This window comes from Trypanosoma melophagium (assembly GCF_022059095.1).
Source record: "Trypanosoma melophagium isolate St. Kilda chromosome Unknown ctg1segment0, whole genome shotgun sequence".
NCBI lineage: Eukaryota > Euglenozoa > Kinetoplastea > Trypanosomatida > Trypanosomatidae > Trypanosoma > Trypanosoma melophagium.
The window spans coordinates 1,149,942-1,169,186 of NW_027125132.1; the positions used below are offsets into that span (position 1 = coordinate 1,149,942).

Genomic DNA, 19,245 nt, shown 5'->3' on the forward strand with positions numbered 1-19,245 from the left:
GTAGGTGTAAGGGTAGAGACCTGTGGTGTATAGTGGGATATAGAAAATAGTAATGCAGGTTTTTAGCCAAAGAATGGCAGCACGGGGTGGATGCCCACTCCCCCTTTCGTACTATCTTCAACAAGATGTCTCTCCAGTAACGGCAACACCAGAGATATCATCATCTGTGGACCCGTTCACTACACGAATCGGTGGTCGCACGCTTCACGAAGCGCTGCGTCACGATGATGGGTTCCCTTCAATTGTTGCGTTTCTTCTTGGTGGTGTTGACGTGAACGTGAGGGATAAAAATGGTGCAACGCCGCTGCATATAGCCGTAGCGAGAGTTGAGTCTAACCGTGATGAGGAAGATGGCTACCCCCTTGTACCAGACTGCCCGAACCAACTGATCATCGCATTCCTCATAGATAACGGGGCAGATATCAACGGCCGTAACGCAGCTGGCGAAACACCGCTGATGATTGCCGCCGCCACGCGCAATATTCATGCTCTGCGACTGTTATTATTACGTGGGGCCGATCCGCTTCGACGTGATGACTTGGGCCATACTATCCTGCACCACGCTGCTCGATTACCTTCTGTGCTGGAAACATTGCATGTGTGGATAGATGACCTTCCTCTGCGGGCTGCACAGGAGTCTCTACTGCATACTGTCTGCCGACAGGGCCTTGACGCAAATTTTGCCGCACTCTTCTTTATTGAACAACTAGAAATGAATGTAAACGCAAGGGAAGGTGACTCTTCTACTAGTATCACTACCACTGCTAATACTCCTACTACTACTACTGTTACTGCTACAGCCAGGAATACTATTTCCCCTCCTAGAGTTGATGACGTGGGAAATGGGTCTGCTCCCTACCTTCACAATTCATCGTCTTCAGTAGCGGTTATGATTAATGATGGGTACACACCTCTGCATTGTGCAGTGCTATCCGGGGATCCCGCCCTTGTGCGCACGCTTCTGTTGAAAGGTGCCAAAGCGGATAAGCCGGACGCTGCTGGTGTGACACCAATTCAACTGGCTGAAGAGTGTGCACGTTCAATGCGGTCAACAAAGATATCGTTCCGACGTTTTGGCACTCTTTTGCACTCACTACGAAAGTATAGTACTTTTTCGAAAAACAGTAATCCGGCGAAGATTTATGCGATGCTCAAGGCTTTTAACGGGGAATCATCTTCTAGTAGACGTGAAGCAATATTGCAACGCGATGCTGCCAGGGAGACACTACTGTGGAATCTTAATACATTCAATGATGTCATATTACTCGCAGAAGCAGCTGTTCTACCTCACGTTTTTATAGTGCTCTGTGCAGGAATAACAGTAAGGTTTTGGATTCTTTCTATCGTTCTCATAATATCTCTTTCATGGTGCATAGGGTTTAACCAAAAAGACGCTAAACGGTCAAACGCGAGGCCGCTACGCTCTGCTGGTTTTTTCTTGGGTTACACATGGGTGCTTACTTTTTCTTGCATATACCAGGAGAGAAGGGGGCAGACTCAGATAACTTCTGTTATTGCTGCTATTTTGAATTCTTTGATATTCACATGTGGGGTTAGCAGTGTTGTGTGTGCCCTTGGAGTGATGTTAAAATCCCCAGGTACGGTGGACTCCACTGCTGCCCAGCGTCTAGGTATCTACAAGACCATCTTTCATTCGAAAGGTGTACCACCGGAGGATGTGCAACAAAGCATTGATATAAACTGTATGGTGAAAAAACCACTTCGTGCACAACGCTGTCGTCATTTGGGACGTGTTGTACTGCGTTTTGATCACTACTGTACGTGGCTCTCAAGTACCATTGGCGGTGGTAACCACAGGGTGTACCTCTGGTTTCTCATATTTTATACAGCTTTCCTTGGAGGATGGATGTGTCGTTTTTTCCTCTTGTCTTCACCGTTTGGGGATTACACCGCTAGTAGTAGTGGTTTAATTACTATTGCTTCCTCTGGTGTTAAACAAGTGTTGCAACGTTTTGTTGATATCTATGTGACACTTGTACTTCCCCTTTTCTTTGTTTTCTTTTCGTTCATCCTCTTGCAACAATTGGTGTACATTGGACGTGGTGTTACATCATATGATGTATCGCATCCTTCAGAATGCCCATGGTGTTTTCTGCTTGGCTCACGAACATATTCTCTGTTTGATGCTGGATTCAGGGAAAACATGCGAGGCTTCTTTCTCATGCGCGAGAATTTGTTGGCGTCAAGATATCGGATGCCAGAGATGAACGCAAGACTGCAACGTTTGGCAAAGGAATATCAGACACTGCAGTTTTCACCATGTCAACCGGGAGGACATTGTCATTCTCACACGCACGAGGGTCATGGTCACTTCCATGATGATCACCCAGCCATGAATCAGAAGATGCAGAACCAAGAACAATTTGTCTCTCCCTTAAATAGAGGGAATGATAATTTTTCTGCTCCTACTATTTCTACTGCCTCTACAGTGGTTGCGGCCTCGCCAGAGGTGGAGACTGCTGCCGGACGTCTTTTCCAGCTAATGGTTCATCAAAACAGCGCAGATGTGAGTGCAGGTAAAGAGCTACAAGGCAATTTTTCTGCCGCAGATTGGGAGCAGGTGGTAACAAAAGCCCAAACTATGTTCGGATTCTTCAAGAGTACCTTGAAAAGAGGAAACTGAGTAAAATTTGAAGGAGAAAACGATCTGATTCACAATGCACAAATAGAAAGATAATTCAATACCTTTTTTTGGTAATGTTTCTTTTTTTTTTTTTCTCCGCACTTTTATGGGTGTGTGAAATGAAAGTGTAGAATACGTGGAAGGTAATGTACGCACATAGCAATTATATGTGTGTACGTGAGAACTGCAAGGGTGTCTACACACACAGCAGAATTATGTATTTCTTTTTTTCTTCTTTCCTTTTTTTTTTTGTTGGGAGGAAAGGGGCTCATAACGCCACTGATTCTTGGTGCTTCCATTGCAGCGAGAGAACCACACACCCATACACAATAAAAAAGAAAACGAAAAAAAGAAAAAAAAAAGGAAAAAAAAAGGAAAGAAACAAACAAGCAAACAAAAAAAGAAACAGAAAGACATCCAAGAATAACGTAGTCGAGAAAAAAAAATAGGGAAACCGAGAAGAAGAGAAACAGGTAGGGAAGGGCAATAAAAAAGGAATTTGAGACGAAGTCTTTACTTAGTAGCGAGCACCACGCACCCCTCTCAAGTTACACACATAATCCGTAGCTGCTGTGGTGGGTTTGGCTGAGGAGAAGCTTATTTTTCTCGTTTTTTTTTTCGCGTGGACTCGTTTCAATTTTTTTTCTTTTTCTCACAGCTTTTTCCTTCTCAGTGAGTTTTCTTGGAGATTGAGGTGATGAGAAACGAATTTGGTTCAGAAGAGAGCGACGCTTCCGGAGACAAGGGCTTATGCAGCAACTCCGACAACACGCGTAGTAGTATCTCTAACGTGCACAGTGGAGAAAATCAACTTTCATCTCCGCGCGCTGGAAAAGCTGATGATGGTTTGTATGTTACATGCGACTCCTGTCCGTTGGAGGATGGGTTTCAGCCGCCGTGGGTCCAGGATAGTGATCGCGACCACATCCAACCTCTAGAGTCAACGCCGCTGTCGACGGAGACAGAGCAGCCGTGTGGATCATCTGTCGATGAGGACAGTGTGGTAGAGGCAGTGACTGGGGAGATTGAATCACCAGCGATGTGGGGGCGTTCATCAGCGGAGGCGCCCAAAGTGGATGCACCACTGCCATTGTTGTCTTCCCCGGTTCCGAATGGGAGCCGGCAGGTGGAGGGGTCCCTCGCGTCAGGCACATCAGCTAGAGGTTTGACAGCATGTCTGCTATCTAGGAATAACAGCATCAACAGTATTGGCAGTAGCAGGAGCAGGAGCAGTAATAACAAGAGCAATGCTTGCAACATTATCACATCCTCACCACAAGGACGTGAGGTTGATCCGGTGGTTTTCTCTTCTTCAGGGGGAGTGCAGATGCAATGCGTCACAACCACAAGAAGTGACTGCAATACATTAGATGATGCAAACAGATGGAAAGAGGGAGAGCAATACGAGGGGTCAGTGGGGGAGCCAGAACAAACTTCACTCGTTGCTGAGTTAGCACAGCCGCAGCAGATGCACGAATGTGTACAGGCCACCGACGTGTCGCTGAGCTGTGCCTGTAATAGTTATCACAGTAGTAGTAGTGGTGGTGGTGGTGGTATTGATCAGAAGAACGTAGGGACGAAACGACCGGTGCGTGAGACTATACCCACTACACAACGCCGAGGAAAGACGATGACCACAAGAAAGTTGACACCACAGCATACAAAGTCTCTTACGCCAGTCGACGTATTCGCCGCTCCGAGAGATCGGTTACGTGAATCTTCATTTTCCAGGGGTCGCCATTCAGGAGACCATATTAGATCTAGTACACACGTAGCTGCAAATGCTTCGACAAAAACAAAGGAGATGAGAGCGGGTAATCCCCTTCGTCCTTCGTTGGCATCTCGAACGGGATCCACAGATAGCAAAAAGAATAAAACTAGCACCGATCCCTGCAGTGTTCCCAAGGATGGAATGCGTGGCGAGGTTGGTGGAGAGACCCAATCGGGGAAACAATTACACCTCCAAAAACTTTCACCACAACAGCCATTTCTTGGTAGTATTAGTGAAGGCTCTGCTCTTCCTACCTCCCAGGGCGAGGCTATCCAGACTCCTGTACAGGTAACCAACAGCACCATGCGTCCTGCTCCAGGTCCATCCACTGCATCTTCACCGAAACAGCAAAATCAAAGTCATTATCATCAACAACAATCACAACCGGGCTCTATTTTAGCACGTAATAATCAGAACAAGATGATTGCTACGACCCCCACTACTAATACTACTAATACTCCCAACTGGCCTATTTTGCCTGTGCTTGACTTTGTTTCTTCTTTGCAGATTTATGTGAACACATGTTTAGGCCTTCGTGAAAGTGATTTGCAGGCGCGACAAGGATTCATTTCCCGTATTCAGCGCGTTGTCACGAAGGTGTTTGGCCAAGGAGCGGAAGTTCGAGTGCACGGCTCCATTACAACGGATCTTGCACTACCCTCTAGCGATATTGATCTGCTTGTTGTGGGATACGAACCGTTGACTCCACTACAGGCTATTCAACAGCTCTCACGAGCTATCTATAATATAGAGGAGCGAGAGTTGGAAGAACTAGGGACAGAGGAAGCAGTAAACGCCGGGGGGTCATCTAAGGTTGACTCTAGCGGTGGGACCGGTGGTTCTGGTAGAGGAGGAGGAAGAGGAGGAAGTGTGGAAGATGCAGAGGGAATATTGGAGACCAAAGATAGTGCTCCCGCCTTCACACCTGCTTGTGCTACTGATTCTATTGGTGTTATTGGTAATGTTGCCGATTTAGATGTGGATCTTGCACTAGTGCCAGAAGGTGAGCTTGGCACAGAAGATTCTATCATGCGTGTGGAGGAGGAGGAAGCGGAGTACCGCTCTCAGATCGAACAAGAATATTTGTTTAGGACTCGGGCCGATTTGAAGACACCCGCAATGGTATCGCCCTTCGCACCTGCTGGATCTGCTGCAGCGATGCCGTTTCAATGTTACATGACTCCATTTCCGGGGGCACAGCTGCAGCAGACAATGGTGCGTTCGTTTATCGGACCGGGAGTCTCCACTACAGCAGGGGACTCCGCAACGATTACTGATACGCAGATGAACACAGGGGGTCACCGATTATATGTTCCAAAACTTGAGGGCCCTTTCTTTCAGGTACAGACTATTATTTCAACTCGTGTCCCGGTTATCAAAGTAACCGAGAAGAATACTGGGATGCGGGGGGACATCACTTTCGCTGGTGGCGAACACTGGCACTCCATGCAGTTAACCAATCATCTGTTAAAGCAGTATCCAGCCTCACGAGGACTTATCTTGTTCCTCAAGCATTGTGTGAGGCAAATGGGTTTGGGTGACTCACAACCAGGAGGTGTCACATCGTTTGCTATCTACCTTTTGGTGTTCCACTTCTTCAATGAGATATCAAGACATATGGAAAGTCTACTTCAACAACAACAACAATTGGAAGAACAACAGCAACAAAGAGATATAACACACGTAGCCACTCAAACGGGGCCTGAGTTGTCTGGAGGCTCTGCCGTTGTAGGTGACAGTGCCAATATAAGTGGGAATGCTCCGAAGAATACTGCGACACATTCGGGCACAGCCCATATACAAACTTCTCAAGACTCTTATATAAGATCTGGAAATTCTCCCACCTCCCTTCACCAGGTCTCAAATTTTGATGATAGATTCTTAGTGGTTGAATTACTGCTTATGCAGCGCTTCAGTCAGTATAAACAAAATAATGACCGTGGCCAGAATACTGCGAATATTTTGAGTTCTATCTTGGAATTTCTGGATGAGGAGGAGGTAACAAAAGGTTTTGGTGATGATGGGAAGGAGCATACGGCCGAGCTTGTGGAGGAACGAACAGGTGCCAAGCTTGTTGCCCCATCAGGTTTTTACACCACAGAATCAGGTGATAGTGGTGTACAAAATAGGAAAACTCCCTGCCATATTGATCCATGCGACGCAGCAGGTGTAATAGCAACTGCTGTTGCTCCATCCTCTGACGTTATAGTGGACGCTTCTGGAAAATGCATGAATGATTGTAACAGTAATGTATGGAATCTTAGAAATGATGTGGATGTCGTTTGTGATAGTGATGCTGTTATCGTTGACGATGGGGAGGATGATCATAGTAAAAATGTCGACTCGGATTATGTAAACACTGGCGGTTGCAAAAAAGATAGAGACAACGCTGTTATTGAAGAGACCCGAGAGGATAAAAAGGATGAGCATAATGGGACGGAGGAAAATGAGACAAATTTCTTCCGTTCCTTGGCACTCCGATGGCTTTCGAACGCACCATTGGGACTATTATTTCATGATTTTTGTTTTTACTATGGGTATACCTTTGACTACGATGTCCATGGTTTGCGATTTGGGCCTCTTGGTGAGTCTAGTGTGGTACCAAAACCACGGAACTGTCAGCAGCGGGGTCAACATTTGTATATGACATCACCCTTTGACGATCAATATGACCTCACCGCAAGGATGTCGAGAACACCTGGGTTTCAGGAGCTTTGCCGCATGTTTGTGCCTCTAACGTCTTCTTCCGTAGCATTTGGAGCCTACGGTAGTGTCTGCACGCTGCAGGCGGCGTTAGAGTGGATTTCCCCTGAAACTGCCCATGAAGAACTTAAGGCAGTTAACGAGGCGATCCAACAACAACAACAACAACAACAACAACAGCAACAGCAACACGAACAAGAACAACAACAAAAGTATGTGGATGGCTTGGGGACAGTATTGACGACTACGGAGAAGTCGATACCGTCTTCAAGCATTACTCTAGATGATGGTAAAGGAAGATTGTCTCCTCCACTGTTGTTGATGCGTACCGGGGTGGAGAGAAAAGATCAGTGTACTTCTCCCGCGCGTTCTCCTTACAGGGCTCGTCCGGAGGAAACCACAGAAGAAGGTCAGCCGCTACGACGCCGGGAGACTGCTCCATACAGCAATTGCAGTAGCAACCATAATGTTAGTGCGCCTGTCGAACTTCGAAACAAGGATGATAGATTATCTACTGAGGCTATACCAGATAAGTCCATGACTGGAATGCCATTTTCTTCTTCTAGCGTTAACACAACTGCGACAGTATTGAGTAGCAGACAACCTATTGCTGATGCACGCGGCAGCGATGCAGTGAAAAGACGTACGACGGCACCTGTACTGAAGCGACAATCGAAGCGGCGAGAGGGCGGAGGGGAGGACGTGGCAACAACAACGGCAGCAACATCAACATCAACATCAACCAGTGCCGGCAACGGTCTTGTGGTACAGCCATCGCCGGGGGTTCCAGCATCCGTTTCCCCCACTACCGCTGTTATTGCTTCTTCTAGTACCGTTGGTGGTAGTGGTGGCTCTCAGGGTACTTCACCCTCCACTGGATTAACAACTTCCGGCAGCAGAGGAGCACTAGTGGGGGGAAGTACCAGCACAGCTGCTGGAGAGAGTCTGTACATACCCACCTCACACTCACGGTCTGTCATGGCACAACAACCACAACATCATCATAGTCACTCGCCGCGTTCAGTTTCACAGCAACAACAACAGCAACAAACACAACCGTCAACACAGCAACAGCAGCACCAGCAACAACAACAACAACAACAACAACAACAACAACTTCCATTTGCCCTAGATAATTCATGTCCAATGTTTTTTTTTCCTCCCAATGGAGGAGTTGGCGCTGGTTATCCTGATCCTCCGCACTTTTATTTTCCCTTTACGTATCCAGCAGATGCAGCATTGCACTACCATCATCATCATCATCAGCAATTTATTTTTCCCCATCCTCATATGACGTCATTTTATATGGGTCTTGGATTCGGTCAAACGTACCAGCCAAGAGCAGCATATGACCCTGTTAATAGCAATGGGGGCGGTGGTCATACATCAAACAGGCAGGGGAATGCCTTTATACCCTCCAATCACCACGGTCAAGGTACTACTCGCGGTAACAGCAGCTCCCCACAGGGACTGCGGGGTCGCGGACGTGGTGCAGCTCCTCGTGGCGGAAGCACCAGTACCAGCACCAACACCAACAATCTTGGAGAAAAAGGGACACAATTGAAATCAGGAACTTCAGCTATGATGGAGGACCCAACGGGCACAGCCGAAGGATCTGCACGGGGAAGTAGCAGGAGTAGTAGCAATAGTAAAAATAATGTTGCATACAACACAGTCTCGGAATCACAATCTAGTCTGTTACCGAGAAAAGACCGGGATCAAAGTACGACTGATGCAGTGGAGAAGTCACAGGGAGAAGGTTCAGTTTCTCCAATACAAGAAGGGCAACCACACCCACAGCTACATCCACATTTGCACCATCACCAGGATAATCAACACTCAAGCTCCAACCATCACTACCATCAACATCTGAGTAATGCAAAGATGAGAAGTGGCAATCACCATAACCATATTCATTCACCGCCACCACCCCCGCCACCTCCACCACCAACGCAGCAACAACAACAACAACATCAACAGTTATATTGGAGGCAGCATCATGCACCTATGATGATGTCTCAACATATGTATGTATTCCCAAACTCTGTTGAGGCAGTGGCTCCCAACGCCATTTATGTTTCAGCACAGAGTGCAGGCGCATTTCAACAACAACAACAGCATCATGCAATTGCCGCCGCCGCCGCTACCTCAACTGGTTTCACCAGGATGTCTACTTCCGGCCTTCCTCCCTATAGTTCACCTGTTCTCATGCCTGGTGATGGTCAGTACCATCATAATCAGCAACATCAGCGATGGCAGTCGGGCGTTCCCTCACAAAGAACGGAGGGTTCTGTTACCAATAGTAGTACTAGCAACAACAATGGAAGAGGTGGTGGCCTTGTGAATCCCCTACAGCAACCGCAGGGGTGTGTGGAAGATGAACCGATTGCGGAGCAGCAGCAGCAGCAAGAACTGCTACAGGACATAGATAAAGGGGAGAGTGGTTGGGATGCCACCTCCATCTAAGGTTCGATGTGGGAAGAAGAAACCAGAGAAACTGTACAGATACATTAAAAGAGGATGGCGAAACTATACTCGATAGAAGAAAGAAAAAAAAAATGAATATGCTGGCGGCCGAACTCAGTTTCTTTTTGCTTGTTTCTTTGTTTCATCACCTCGAAAAAAAAAATAAGGTAAGAAGGAAAAAAAAAGTAATTCGAAAGATGGCTAAGAGCCGAAATAACAGCTCATCAAGAGAACTAAATACAACAGAAAAAAAAAAAATAAAAAAATAAAAAAGAAAGCAAAAGAAAAAACCCCGACGAAACTTTGAGTAAAGAGAGAGAGGATATCGATGGATGGTATATAGTGGTAAGCTGTTTTTATTGATTTGTTTTTCTTGACGAGCCACACGTTACCTGGCTTTCCGCTTTTTTTCCGCCTCCCTATCCACGTTTTCTGTTTTTTTTTTTCTTTCTTCGCCTTCAGATCAGTCGTGCGTTTTTTTTTTTGTTGTGGTTGCTTTATTGCCTTTCTGGTCCGCGTTTTGCACGTGGCAACGGTGGGAAGGTTCAGGTGGTACGTGTTTGTGTGTTTGCTACAGAGGAAAGGGATAATTTTTTTTTTTGTATGCGGCCATTTCTTCTTTTTTCTTTTTGTGGGGGGGGAGGTATATGGGTGTGGATCTTCAAGGATAGAGGAGAAAGCTGTGTTTCTTTGTGAATGTGGAAGTGGGTGAAGATGCATAGAATAGTGTGAATATTGCATGTGTTTATACTTTTCTTTTACTAATTGTACACTCCCCCCCCGCTTGTCAGAAACCAGGTGAAGACATTGAACCTCCCTTTCCCCTGTTTTGCCCGAGTTGTTTCGGGTACTAGGAAGTGAAGCAGAAGAGGTTCAAAAACAACAACGGTAGCAAAAGAAAAAAAAAGAGTAAATAAAGCGAAAAAAACAATGTGGTATATTAATCTTCTTCCTAATCAGACGTTTTTTTCTCCCCCTTTGTTATATTATCTACGATTGTGGGTAAGGGAAATGTGTGGCTTTGTACCACCTTTTTCCCCCTCTATACTCTTCTACCCCCTCCCCTCCTACTCCTCTGCATACCACTCCCTTCCACGCCTATTGTTACTGATATGAGGCATGATAATGCCTTGAAGATGATTTCACGCAGAACGCGGTATTTCATAAATTTTCTTTTTATTATTGCTCTTCTGCCGTCCGTTTCTCTTCAGTTTATTATTTTGTTTTTTTTTTTACTTTTCCATGAATTTCGGTACGATTGTTCACTCCTCATTTTTTTTTTTTTTTACTGCTTGCACCTAATGTGAAACCTTTGTTTTGTATCTTTCTTTTCTTCTTTCTCTATTTCCTTCGTACACTGACAATGTCTTTCTATGGATGGAACGGGGCAGACGCGCAGTTCACGCGAGCAAACACACACACACACGCACGCAGAGACACAGCCAAGTAAGTAAGTGATTAAGTAAGTGTGGTGCAGGAGTGCAAGAAATGGCAAAGTCTACGCGGTCCAAATGGAAAAAGTTACACCGCCGGCAGCGGGCTCAGGGAGTGGCCGCCGCAGTGGCGCAACGTGTGGGGAGACTCGCTGGTAAATTGCAGCTCGCAGCCCACGGCGGTCTCAGCGCCGTGCCGATGGAGGATCCGGAGACGCGCTTTCACTTTGTCAATCCCGCGCTGGACCCAAACATTCCGCACAACTGCAGCGGCCGAAACAATAACTACGAGGCCGTCGTGCGGGAAGGGGTGGACTTTTCAAAGCCGCTACGCCTAACTGCCCCGCGGACAAACTTCTATGGTAGAAGCGATCCCAATGCGCCACATCCAATGACGCAGCAGTACGAGGTGGTCAGTGCAGACGCTCCCATGGCCGGGCACGCAATCTCCGTTGAGGATGCCCAGCGAATGGAGTCGCTGGCGCAGCAGGTAAATAATCAGACTAAGATTACTAACAAAACTAATGATAATAATGCTAACGAAGAGGAAGTGGACGTTAAAGAGAGAACCCACGATGATAACGAGGATGAAATGGAGGAGTTTGTTTTGGGATGCAATGACGCAGCTGAAGAGACATCAGCGAAGGCCAAGTCTTTGCTTTTTGGAGACCGTAATTCTGGAGTGAAGAAGAAAAGTAAGAAGACGGTGGGGACGACAGAAAAAGCAACAGCGTTAAGGTCAACCTCAGCAGAAGCTAAAATCCCGAAGCGTATTACCAGTATGGAGAATCCCAGTAAGAAAAAAAATCGTCTGGTACAGGTGGCGGGAGACAAAAAAGTAAAACGATTATCTAACACCTCGAAAACAGGCTTAGTGAAATCCAGTGCGAAACCCATCAAGGGGTGAGTCACGGAGAATCATTAAGTCAAGGGAGAAAGTAAAAAGGGAGAAAGAAGAGAGAGTGTGTGTATATGTGTGTGCTTTTACACGAGAGAAATGAAAAGGGGCATTAGTTGTTTGAGACTTTATGAACTTTTTCCCCATTTCTCTGTTTATTCTGCCACCGTAAGAAAGTTTATCCATGGATGCGTGTAATTGGCGAGGCAAAAAAGAGAACAAATAGAAGAAAAAGAAAAGAAAAGACTTATAAAGAGTTGTCCTTTCAACTCTTCATTAGCAAGAGTATAGCGATCGGGTGTTCTTTTATTGATACCCTGTATCGTTCGCTGCTACTACTCCACAATTTACACCTTTTATTTCTTCTTTTTTTGATATTTTTAACTCTTTCTCTCTCTCTCTCTCTCCCTCTCTCTTTGCTTTTCTTTTTCATATGGATTCATTCGTGCTTCTGCAATGACTAATAGGATTTGGAGAAAAAAAGAAAACGAGTGTGAACAAGCGAGTAAAACGTCAGAGTTAGTGGAAACGCACGTTTGACTTTTTTTTCGTTCAGTTGAGTCAGTACTCAGTTGTACCAGAAGTAGGGACAAGGAGATAGGTGTATTTCAGAAAAAAAAAAGAAGGGGGAAAAAAAGTGCGTTGTGACGTGGACAGACTCCCCGCGCCTATTTGATAATATACTCTCTCTAACACGCGTACGCGTACCGTTTAAACGTGGAATAGGGCGAGACACTACGAATCTGAGGTGTGACGTTGAAGAAAGGCAGAGAGCAAAAACACGATTAATAAGAGGAAAACGAAAAAAATAGAGAGAGAGTGAGATTGGTATTGCTAGAGTGGAATCGGTTGAGAGGCACCCATTCTGTGGAGTGACGAGAGAGGGCACCAATCAAGCAACCTACAAAGGGAAATTAAAGGAAAGGAGCTCGACACACGTGAAGAAGCCGGATTTCTCAACGTTCAAAAAAGGAAACCAAAATCAATAACCACAATAAAAAAAAGAGAGAGAGAGAAAGAGAGGACAGCGGAGAATAAAAAGCGCAAAAAGGGAGAGAGGCAAGATCCAGATATCAGGGTGGGAAAAAAATCAGCAGAAAGATCGAAAAAAATGGGTGCTGTGATGAGTTGGTTTGATGGGCTCTTCGCGAAGAAGGACGCGACCATCTTGATGGTGGGACTTGATGCCGCAGGTAAGACAACTATTCTTTGGAAACTTAAACTCAATGAGGTGCAGCAGACGGTTCCAACCCTTGGGTTTAATGTTCAAACAGTGGAGTACAAAAATGTGAAATTTCATTTATGGGATGTTGGGGGACAAAAGTTGCTACGCTCTCTTTGGAAGCACTACTACGAGGGGGCGAACGCCATCATTTTTGTTATTGACAGCAACGACAGGGATCGGGTGCGTGAGGCAAGGCAGGAGCTGGAAAAGCTACTCCTGGAGCCGTTGCTAGCAAAGGCGACTGTACTTGTTCTGTGCAACAAACAGGACCTTCCGCACCGCCTGACACCTGCCGAGTTGGTGGAACAACTCGGCTTCCGTGACACTAGCGAAAAAGGACTTGCCGCAGCATTGCGGGGACGTCAATGGTATGTACAAGGTTGCTGTGCACACACAGGTGATGGACTCTTTGAGGGTTTGGACTGGTTGTGTAGTCACCTTCCTGACACTGAATAAGAGGGAAGAAATGTGTAAATCAGATGCATGAGTCTTATTAACAGTTGGAGATTACTACTTCTGTGAAGATTTTTTTTCATTAGTCAATTCCCACGTATTCCCATATATCTCTTCACACTCTCTTTATATCGCCTGCCCTATTGCCCAATGGCACCAGCGTACAATTGGAGAGGTGTTTCTTTATATTGCGCCGATTTTATTTTTTATGCGCATGTATTTGTATAACTACGGATTTGTGTGCTGTTTTTTTTTTTTTTTTCGTTATCGCAATGATACAGTATTTTCCTTTTTTTTTTTTTTGATTCCTTTTTCCTTTTTTTTGTATTAATTTTTCTATTGCGTCAGTGACCGAAGCAAGGAATAGCCTTCTTTGTTGACGATGACGGAGACACAGAGCGTGGTGGAGAAAAAGGCAGCCAACCCGATGCGGGAGATCGTGGTGAAGAAATTGTGCATCAACATCTGCGTTGGTGAGTCGGGCGATCGTCTTACCCGTGCCTCAAAGGTGCTGGAGCAGCTGTGCGAACAGACCCCAGTGCTCTCACGCGCTCGCCTGACGGTGCGCACGTTCGGCATTCGTCGTAACGAAAAGATTGCCGTTCACTGCACTGTTCGTGGCAAGAAGGCAGAGGAGCTGCTGGAGAAGGGCCTTAAGGTGAAGGAGTTCGAACTGAAGAGCTATAACTTTTCCGACACGGGCTCCTTTGGCTTCGGTATCAGCGAGCACATTGACTTGGGCATCAAGTACGACCCATCCACAGGTATCTACGGTATGGACTTCTACGTCGTGCTTGGCCGCCGCGGCGAACGTGTGGCGCACCGCAAGCGCAAGGCAAGCCGTGTGGGCTTCAGCCACCGTGTGCGCAAGGAGGAGGCGATGAAGTGGTTCGAGAAGACCCACGACGGTATCATCTTCCAGGCGAAGAAGAAGAAGTCGATGGTCCGCCGCCGTCGCCGTTAAGGCAATAATGCTCCCTTTACCCTTTTAAGAGGCGACTATTGCTGAGGCATGCAGTCATTTTATTTTTCTTGTTACTTTTCATTGATTTGATATTTACACCCACTTTAGTAAGCAAGCTTGCCCATTGTCAGTTCTGCAGGATTTACCCTTCGTATTTGTGCTGTTTACATTGTTTTTTTTTTTCTTTTTTTACTCTCCCTCTGCCCTTTTCTCTGTTTCTTTGTTCTTTGTGTGTACGTGCGGACCTGGACGAGCGGAAGATAGCATAAGGTATCCATTCCAGCAGCACGAGAATGACGTTTTGCAATGTCACCCCGTCTGAAGTGAGTGCTATGCAGAGTGTATTAAGTGAACGAGGGGATAACGAAGTTATTGTTGCAGATCACGCAGTCATGGTGGTAGAGAACGCAATGAGGCGATATGCAGAAAAGCGGTCTACACAGCGCAGCACCACACATCACGACGAGCCTACCACGTCATCTTCGCCATTGTGGTACGACGCGGTGAAGGCAGATACGACGGGAACAGTACGTGCATATCCGTACCCGTCGTTGTTTCTCAACCCACTGCCACCAGACCTTTGTGAGTACCCAAGCACCCCACCATCGTTTCTCATGGTATCATCAGTGCCAGTGCCGACCAAGGTTCAGACCAGCAACGGAGATAGTACTGGACGGAGGTACCGGAATATGTTTGCTCTCAATGGGGGTGCCCCTGGAATGGTGACGGTGCTTCAGGGGGAGTGCGGTCTTGCTGTTGTATCGCCCCACTCCCCGTCTGTAAGATCCAGTGTTGCGTATCTGATGAGCCCTGATGCTACTTCTTGTACTATTGTGGCGTGCCGCGTGGGGTTGCACCCCCAGTTGCGGGAGGCAATTATGGCGACTGCGGCCGGCGACGCGGCGCTTCTCTATCGCTGCTGTGATACATTTACAGCATCCATGGCGCACTTCGATAATATGGAGGGTCTGGTACCGGTCTTGCACGAGATGCTCTGGGAAGCTGCGCTGCCGGCATGGTTCCACGCTGTGTTGCGTGATGATGGCAGTATGGGAGCAGAGGGTGACGCGGTGAGGGCGGCGGAGGACCTCATGACGCAGTTGTGCTGTATCGCCCAGACGACAGTTTCAGCGACAGACAGTGATGCTGCGACGCCCACACTGTATGTGGAGTGGTTTGTGGTGGGGGCATACGGAGCAAGAATCACACAGTGCCAGTTCTAAGCGCCATTTTTGGTGCTTTCTTTGCCAAGGAGACAGACGAGAGTAGTGCTTTCCGTTCTCCCCGAGGTCAGCGGCACGACCCCGCGCAGGACCACCTCCTGAAGTCATTTTTCTACCTATCCGAAGTACTGGGTGTCGATGACAGTGCGGGAGTAAGAGGAGCCCCGGTACGGCTAGAACACCGCCTTCGCGAGGACGGGTCCTGCTTCTGGAGCCTTAACACAGTGCTGCGGCCGTGGGAATTCGGTCGCGCAGGTGCTCTATACTCATGCCCCGCTTGCTGGGGGATTCTCCTTGACGTTGGCATTGGTGGTTGCTGGCCAGTAATGGTAGAGCCAGGGACGCGCAAATACCCACTAACAGCGCTGCGTCACACCTTGGTGCAGCGGGGGTATCGCTGGATGTGTCCACTTGAACGCGATGCTAAAATGGTTCTAACAATAACACCAGCGTACAATTGGAGAGGTGTTTCTTTATATTGCGCCGATTTTATTTTTTATGCGCATGTATTTGTATAACTACGGATTTGTGTGCTGTTTTTTTTTTTTTCGTTATCGCAATGATACAGTATTTTTCTTTTTTTTTTTTTGATTCCTTTTTCCTTTTTTTTGTATTAATTTTTCTATTGCGTCAGTGACCGAAGCAAGGAATAGCCTTCTTTGTTGACGATGACGGAGACACAGAGCGTGGTGGAGAAAAAGGCAGCCAACCCGATGCGGGAGATCGTGGTGAAGAAATTGTGCATCAACATCTGCGTTGGTGAGTCGGGCGATCGTCTTACCCGTGCCTCAAAGGTGCTGGAGCAGCTGTGCGAACAGACCCCAGTGCTCTCACGCGCTCGCCTGACGGTGCGCACGTTCGGCATTCGTCGTAACGAAAAGATTGCCGTTCACTGCACTGTTCGTGGCAAGAAGGCAGAGGAGCTGCTGGAGAAGGGCCTTAAGGTGAAGGAGTTCGAACTGAAGAGCTATAACTTTTCCGACACGGGCTCCTTTGGCTTCGGTATCAGCGAGCACATTGACTTGGGCATCAAGTACGACCCATCCACAGGTATCTACGGTATGGACTTCTACGTCGTGCTTGGCCGCCGCGGCGAACGTGTGGCGCACCGCAAGCGCAAGGCAAGCCGTGTGGGCTTCAGCCACCGTGTGCGCAAGGAGGAGGCGATGAAGTGGTTCGAGAAGACCCACGACGGTATCATCTTCCAGGCGAAGAAGAAGAAGTCGATGGTCCGCCGCCGTCGCCGTTAAGGCAATAATGCTCCCTTTACCCTTTTAAGAGGCGACTATTGCTGAGGCATGCAGTCATTTTATTTTTCTTGTTACTTTTCATTGATTTGATATTTACACCCACTTTAGTAAGCAAGCTTGCCCATTGTCAGTTCTGCAGGATTTACCCTTCGTATTTGTGCTGTTTACATTGTTTTTTTTTTCTTTTTTTACTCTCCCTCTGCCCTTTTCTCTGTTTCTTTGTTCTTTGTGTGTACGTGCGGACCTGGACGAGCGGAAGATAGCATAAGGTATCCATTCCAGCAGCACGAGAATGACGTTTTGCAATGTCACCCCGTCTGAAGTGAGTGCTATGCAGAGTGTATTAAGTGAACGAGGGGATAACGAAGTTATTGTTGCAGATCACGCAGTCATGGTGGTAGAGAACGCAATGAGGCGATATGCAGAAAAGCGGTCTACACAGCGCAGCACCACACATCACGACGAGCCTACCACGTCATCTTCGCCATTGTGGTACGACGCGGTGAAGGCAGATACGACGGGAACAGTACGTGCATATCCGTACCCGTCGTTGTTTCTCAACCCACTGCCACCAGACCTTTGTGAGTACCCAAGCACCCCACCATCGTTTCTCATGGTATCATCAGTGCCAGTGCCGACCAAGGTTCAGACCAGCAACGGAGATAGTACTGGACGGAGGTACCGGAATATGTTTGCTCTCAATGGGGGTGCCCCTGGAATGGTGACGGTGCTTCAGGGGGAGTGCGGTCTTGCTGTTGTATCGCCCCACTCCCCGTCTGTAAGATCCAGTGTTGCGTATCTGATGAGCCCTGATGCTACTTCTTGTACTATTGTGGCGTGCCGCGTGGGGTTGCACCCCCAGTTGCGGGAGGCAATTATGGCGACTGCGGCCGGCGACGCGGCGCTTCTCTATCGCTGCTGTGATACATTTACAGCATCCATGGCGCACTTCGATAATATGGAGGGTCTGGTACCGGTCTTGCACGAGATGCTCTGGGAAGCTGCGCTGCCGGCATGGTTCCACGCTGTGTTGCGTGATGATGGCAGTATGGGAGCAGAGGGTGACGCGGTGAGGGCGGCGGAGGACCTCATGACGCAGTTGTGCTGTATCGCCCAGACGACAGTTTCAGCGACAGACAGTGATGCTGCGACGCCCACACTGTATGTGGAGTGGTTTGTGGTGGGGGGCATACGGAGCAAGAATCACACAGTGCCAGTTCTAAGCGCCATTTTTGGTGCTTTCTTTGCCAAGGAGACAGACGAGAGTAGTGCTTTCCGTTCTCCCCGAGGTCAGCGGCACGACCCCGCGCAGGACCACCTCCTGAAGTCATTTTTCTACCTATCCGAAGTACTGGGTGTCGATGACAGTGCGGGAGTAAGAGGAGCCCCGGTACGGCTAGAACACCGCCTTCGCGAGGACGGGTCCTGCTTCTGGAGCCTTAACACAGTGCTGCGGCCGTGGGAATTCGGTCGCGCAGGTGCTCTATACTCATGCCCCGCTTGCTGGGGGATTCTCCTTGACGTTGGCATTGGTGGTTGCTGGCCAGTAATGGTAGAGCCAGGGACGCGCAAATACCCACTAACAGCGCTGCGTCACACCTTGGTGCAGCGGGGGTATCGCTGGATGTGTCCACTTGAACGCGAGGGTAGATTGCGCGTGTGCCAAGGTACATCTACTGCACATGCGGCAAAATATTTTGGTTTAGGAATGGATTCAAGTGTATCGGAACGTTTGTCTTGCACTCTTTCTAGTTATGTTGATATGTTTTTGCAAAGGTGTGGGGTTGATGCGATTGCGGGGGATGTAGCTTCGTTAAAGCCTGCTCCTGTTTTGGTGCGACGTTGTGTGTGGGAACGACAGGATTCTGATAATGATCTAGATCTTGTTCCAGACAAAATTTTCTTGGGAACTTCTACGACGCCGCACTGCGAGCCACCGGATTATGCTTCAATTATGCGATGGGTATTTACTGTTATGGCAAAATTGGGCTCTGAAGAAGTGTTTGTCGAAGAGACTGCAGGCATTCTTTTATGATTGGAAGTAACATTTTTCGTACACGAGAGAATGAATATATATATATATATATATATATAATTTTGGGGTGTGTTATTCTTAGTTAGAGAAAGTGAAATAAAAAAAGTACAGACAGAAATAGTAATATTTGTACCCCCATTTTTTTAGTTCTTTTAGATATATTGTTATCAGTGTACTTTG

The 19,245-nt window shown here is 47.4% G+C and overlaps 8 protein-coding genes across 8 annotated transcripts; all 8 read left to right on the top strand.

The window, feature by feature from the left end:
* Positions 1–52: 52 nt before the first annotated feature.
* On the top strand, positions 53–2,644 carry LSM04_004005 (Ankyrin repeat-containing domain; the record flags this gene model as incomplete). Its single annotated transcript, XM_067335747.1, has 1 exon — positions 53–2,644. The coding sequence occupies one exon, from the start codon at positions 53–55 to the stop codon at positions 2,642–2,644; it is 2,592 nt and encodes an 863-aa protein (XP_067195149.1).
* Positions 2,645–3,341: 697 nt separating this feature from the next.
* Positions 3,342–9,584, top strand: LSM04_000467 (polymerase; the record flags this gene model as incomplete). The annotated part of the gene is made up of 1 exon (XM_067335748.1): positions 3,342–9,584. One exon carries the CDS (start codon positions 3,342–3,344, stop codon positions 9,582–9,584), a length of 6,243 nt encoding a protein of 2,080 aa, XP_067194939.1.
* Positions 9,585–11,072: 1,488 nt separating this feature from the next.
* On the top strand, positions 11,073–11,924 carry LSM04_003265 (uncharacterized protein; the record flags this gene model as incomplete). The annotated part of the gene is made up of 1 exon (XM_067335749.1): positions 11,073–11,924. The coding sequence occupies one exon, from the start codon at positions 11,073–11,075 to the stop codon at positions 11,922–11,924; it is 852 nt and encodes a 283-aa protein (XP_067195101.1).
* Positions 11,925–13,026: 1,102 nt separating this feature from the next.
* Positions 13,027–13,596, top strand: LSM04_001901 (Small GTPase superfamily; the record flags this gene model as incomplete). Its single annotated transcript, XM_067335750.1, has 1 exon — positions 13,027–13,596. One exon carries the CDS (start codon positions 13,027–13,029, stop codon positions 13,594–13,596), a length of 570 nt encoding a protein of 189 aa, XP_067195020.1.
* Positions 13,597–13,975: 379 nt separating this feature from the next.
* LSM04_000045 (Ribosomal protein L5) lies at positions 13,976–14,557 on the top strand (the record flags this gene model as incomplete). Its single annotated transcript, XM_067335753.1, has 1 exon — positions 13,976–14,557. One exon carries the CDS (start codon positions 13,976–13,978, stop codon positions 14,555–14,557), a length of 582 nt encoding a protein of 193 aa, XP_067194913.1.
* A 293-nt stretch (positions 14,558–14,850) lies between these two features.
* On the top strand, positions 14,851–16,298 carry LSM04_002050 (uncharacterized protein; the record flags this gene model as incomplete). Its single annotated transcript, XM_067335754.1, has 2 exons — positions 14,851–15,738; positions 15,885–16,298. The coding sequence occupies 2 exons, from the start codon at positions 14,851–14,853 to the stop codon at positions 16,296–16,298; spliced, it is 1,302 nt and encodes a 433-aa protein (XP_067195030.1).
* A 150-nt stretch (positions 16,299–16,448) lies between these two features.
* LSM04_005390 (Ribosomal protein L5) lies at positions 16,449–17,030 on the top strand (the record flags this gene model as incomplete). Its single annotated transcript, XM_067335755.1, has 1 exon — positions 16,449–17,030. One exon carries the CDS (start codon positions 16,449–16,451, stop codon positions 17,028–17,030), a length of 582 nt encoding a protein of 193 aa, XP_067195217.1.
* A 292-nt stretch (positions 17,031–17,322) lies between these two features.
* Positions 17,323–19,065, top strand: LSM04_002379 (uncharacterized protein; the record flags this gene model as incomplete). The annotated part of the gene is made up of 1 exon (XM_067335756.1): positions 17,323–19,065. The coding sequence occupies one exon, from the start codon at positions 17,323–17,325 to the stop codon at positions 19,063–19,065; it is 1,743 nt and encodes a 580-aa protein (XP_067195050.1).
* Between the last annotated feature and the right edge of the window lie 180 nt (positions 19,066–19,245).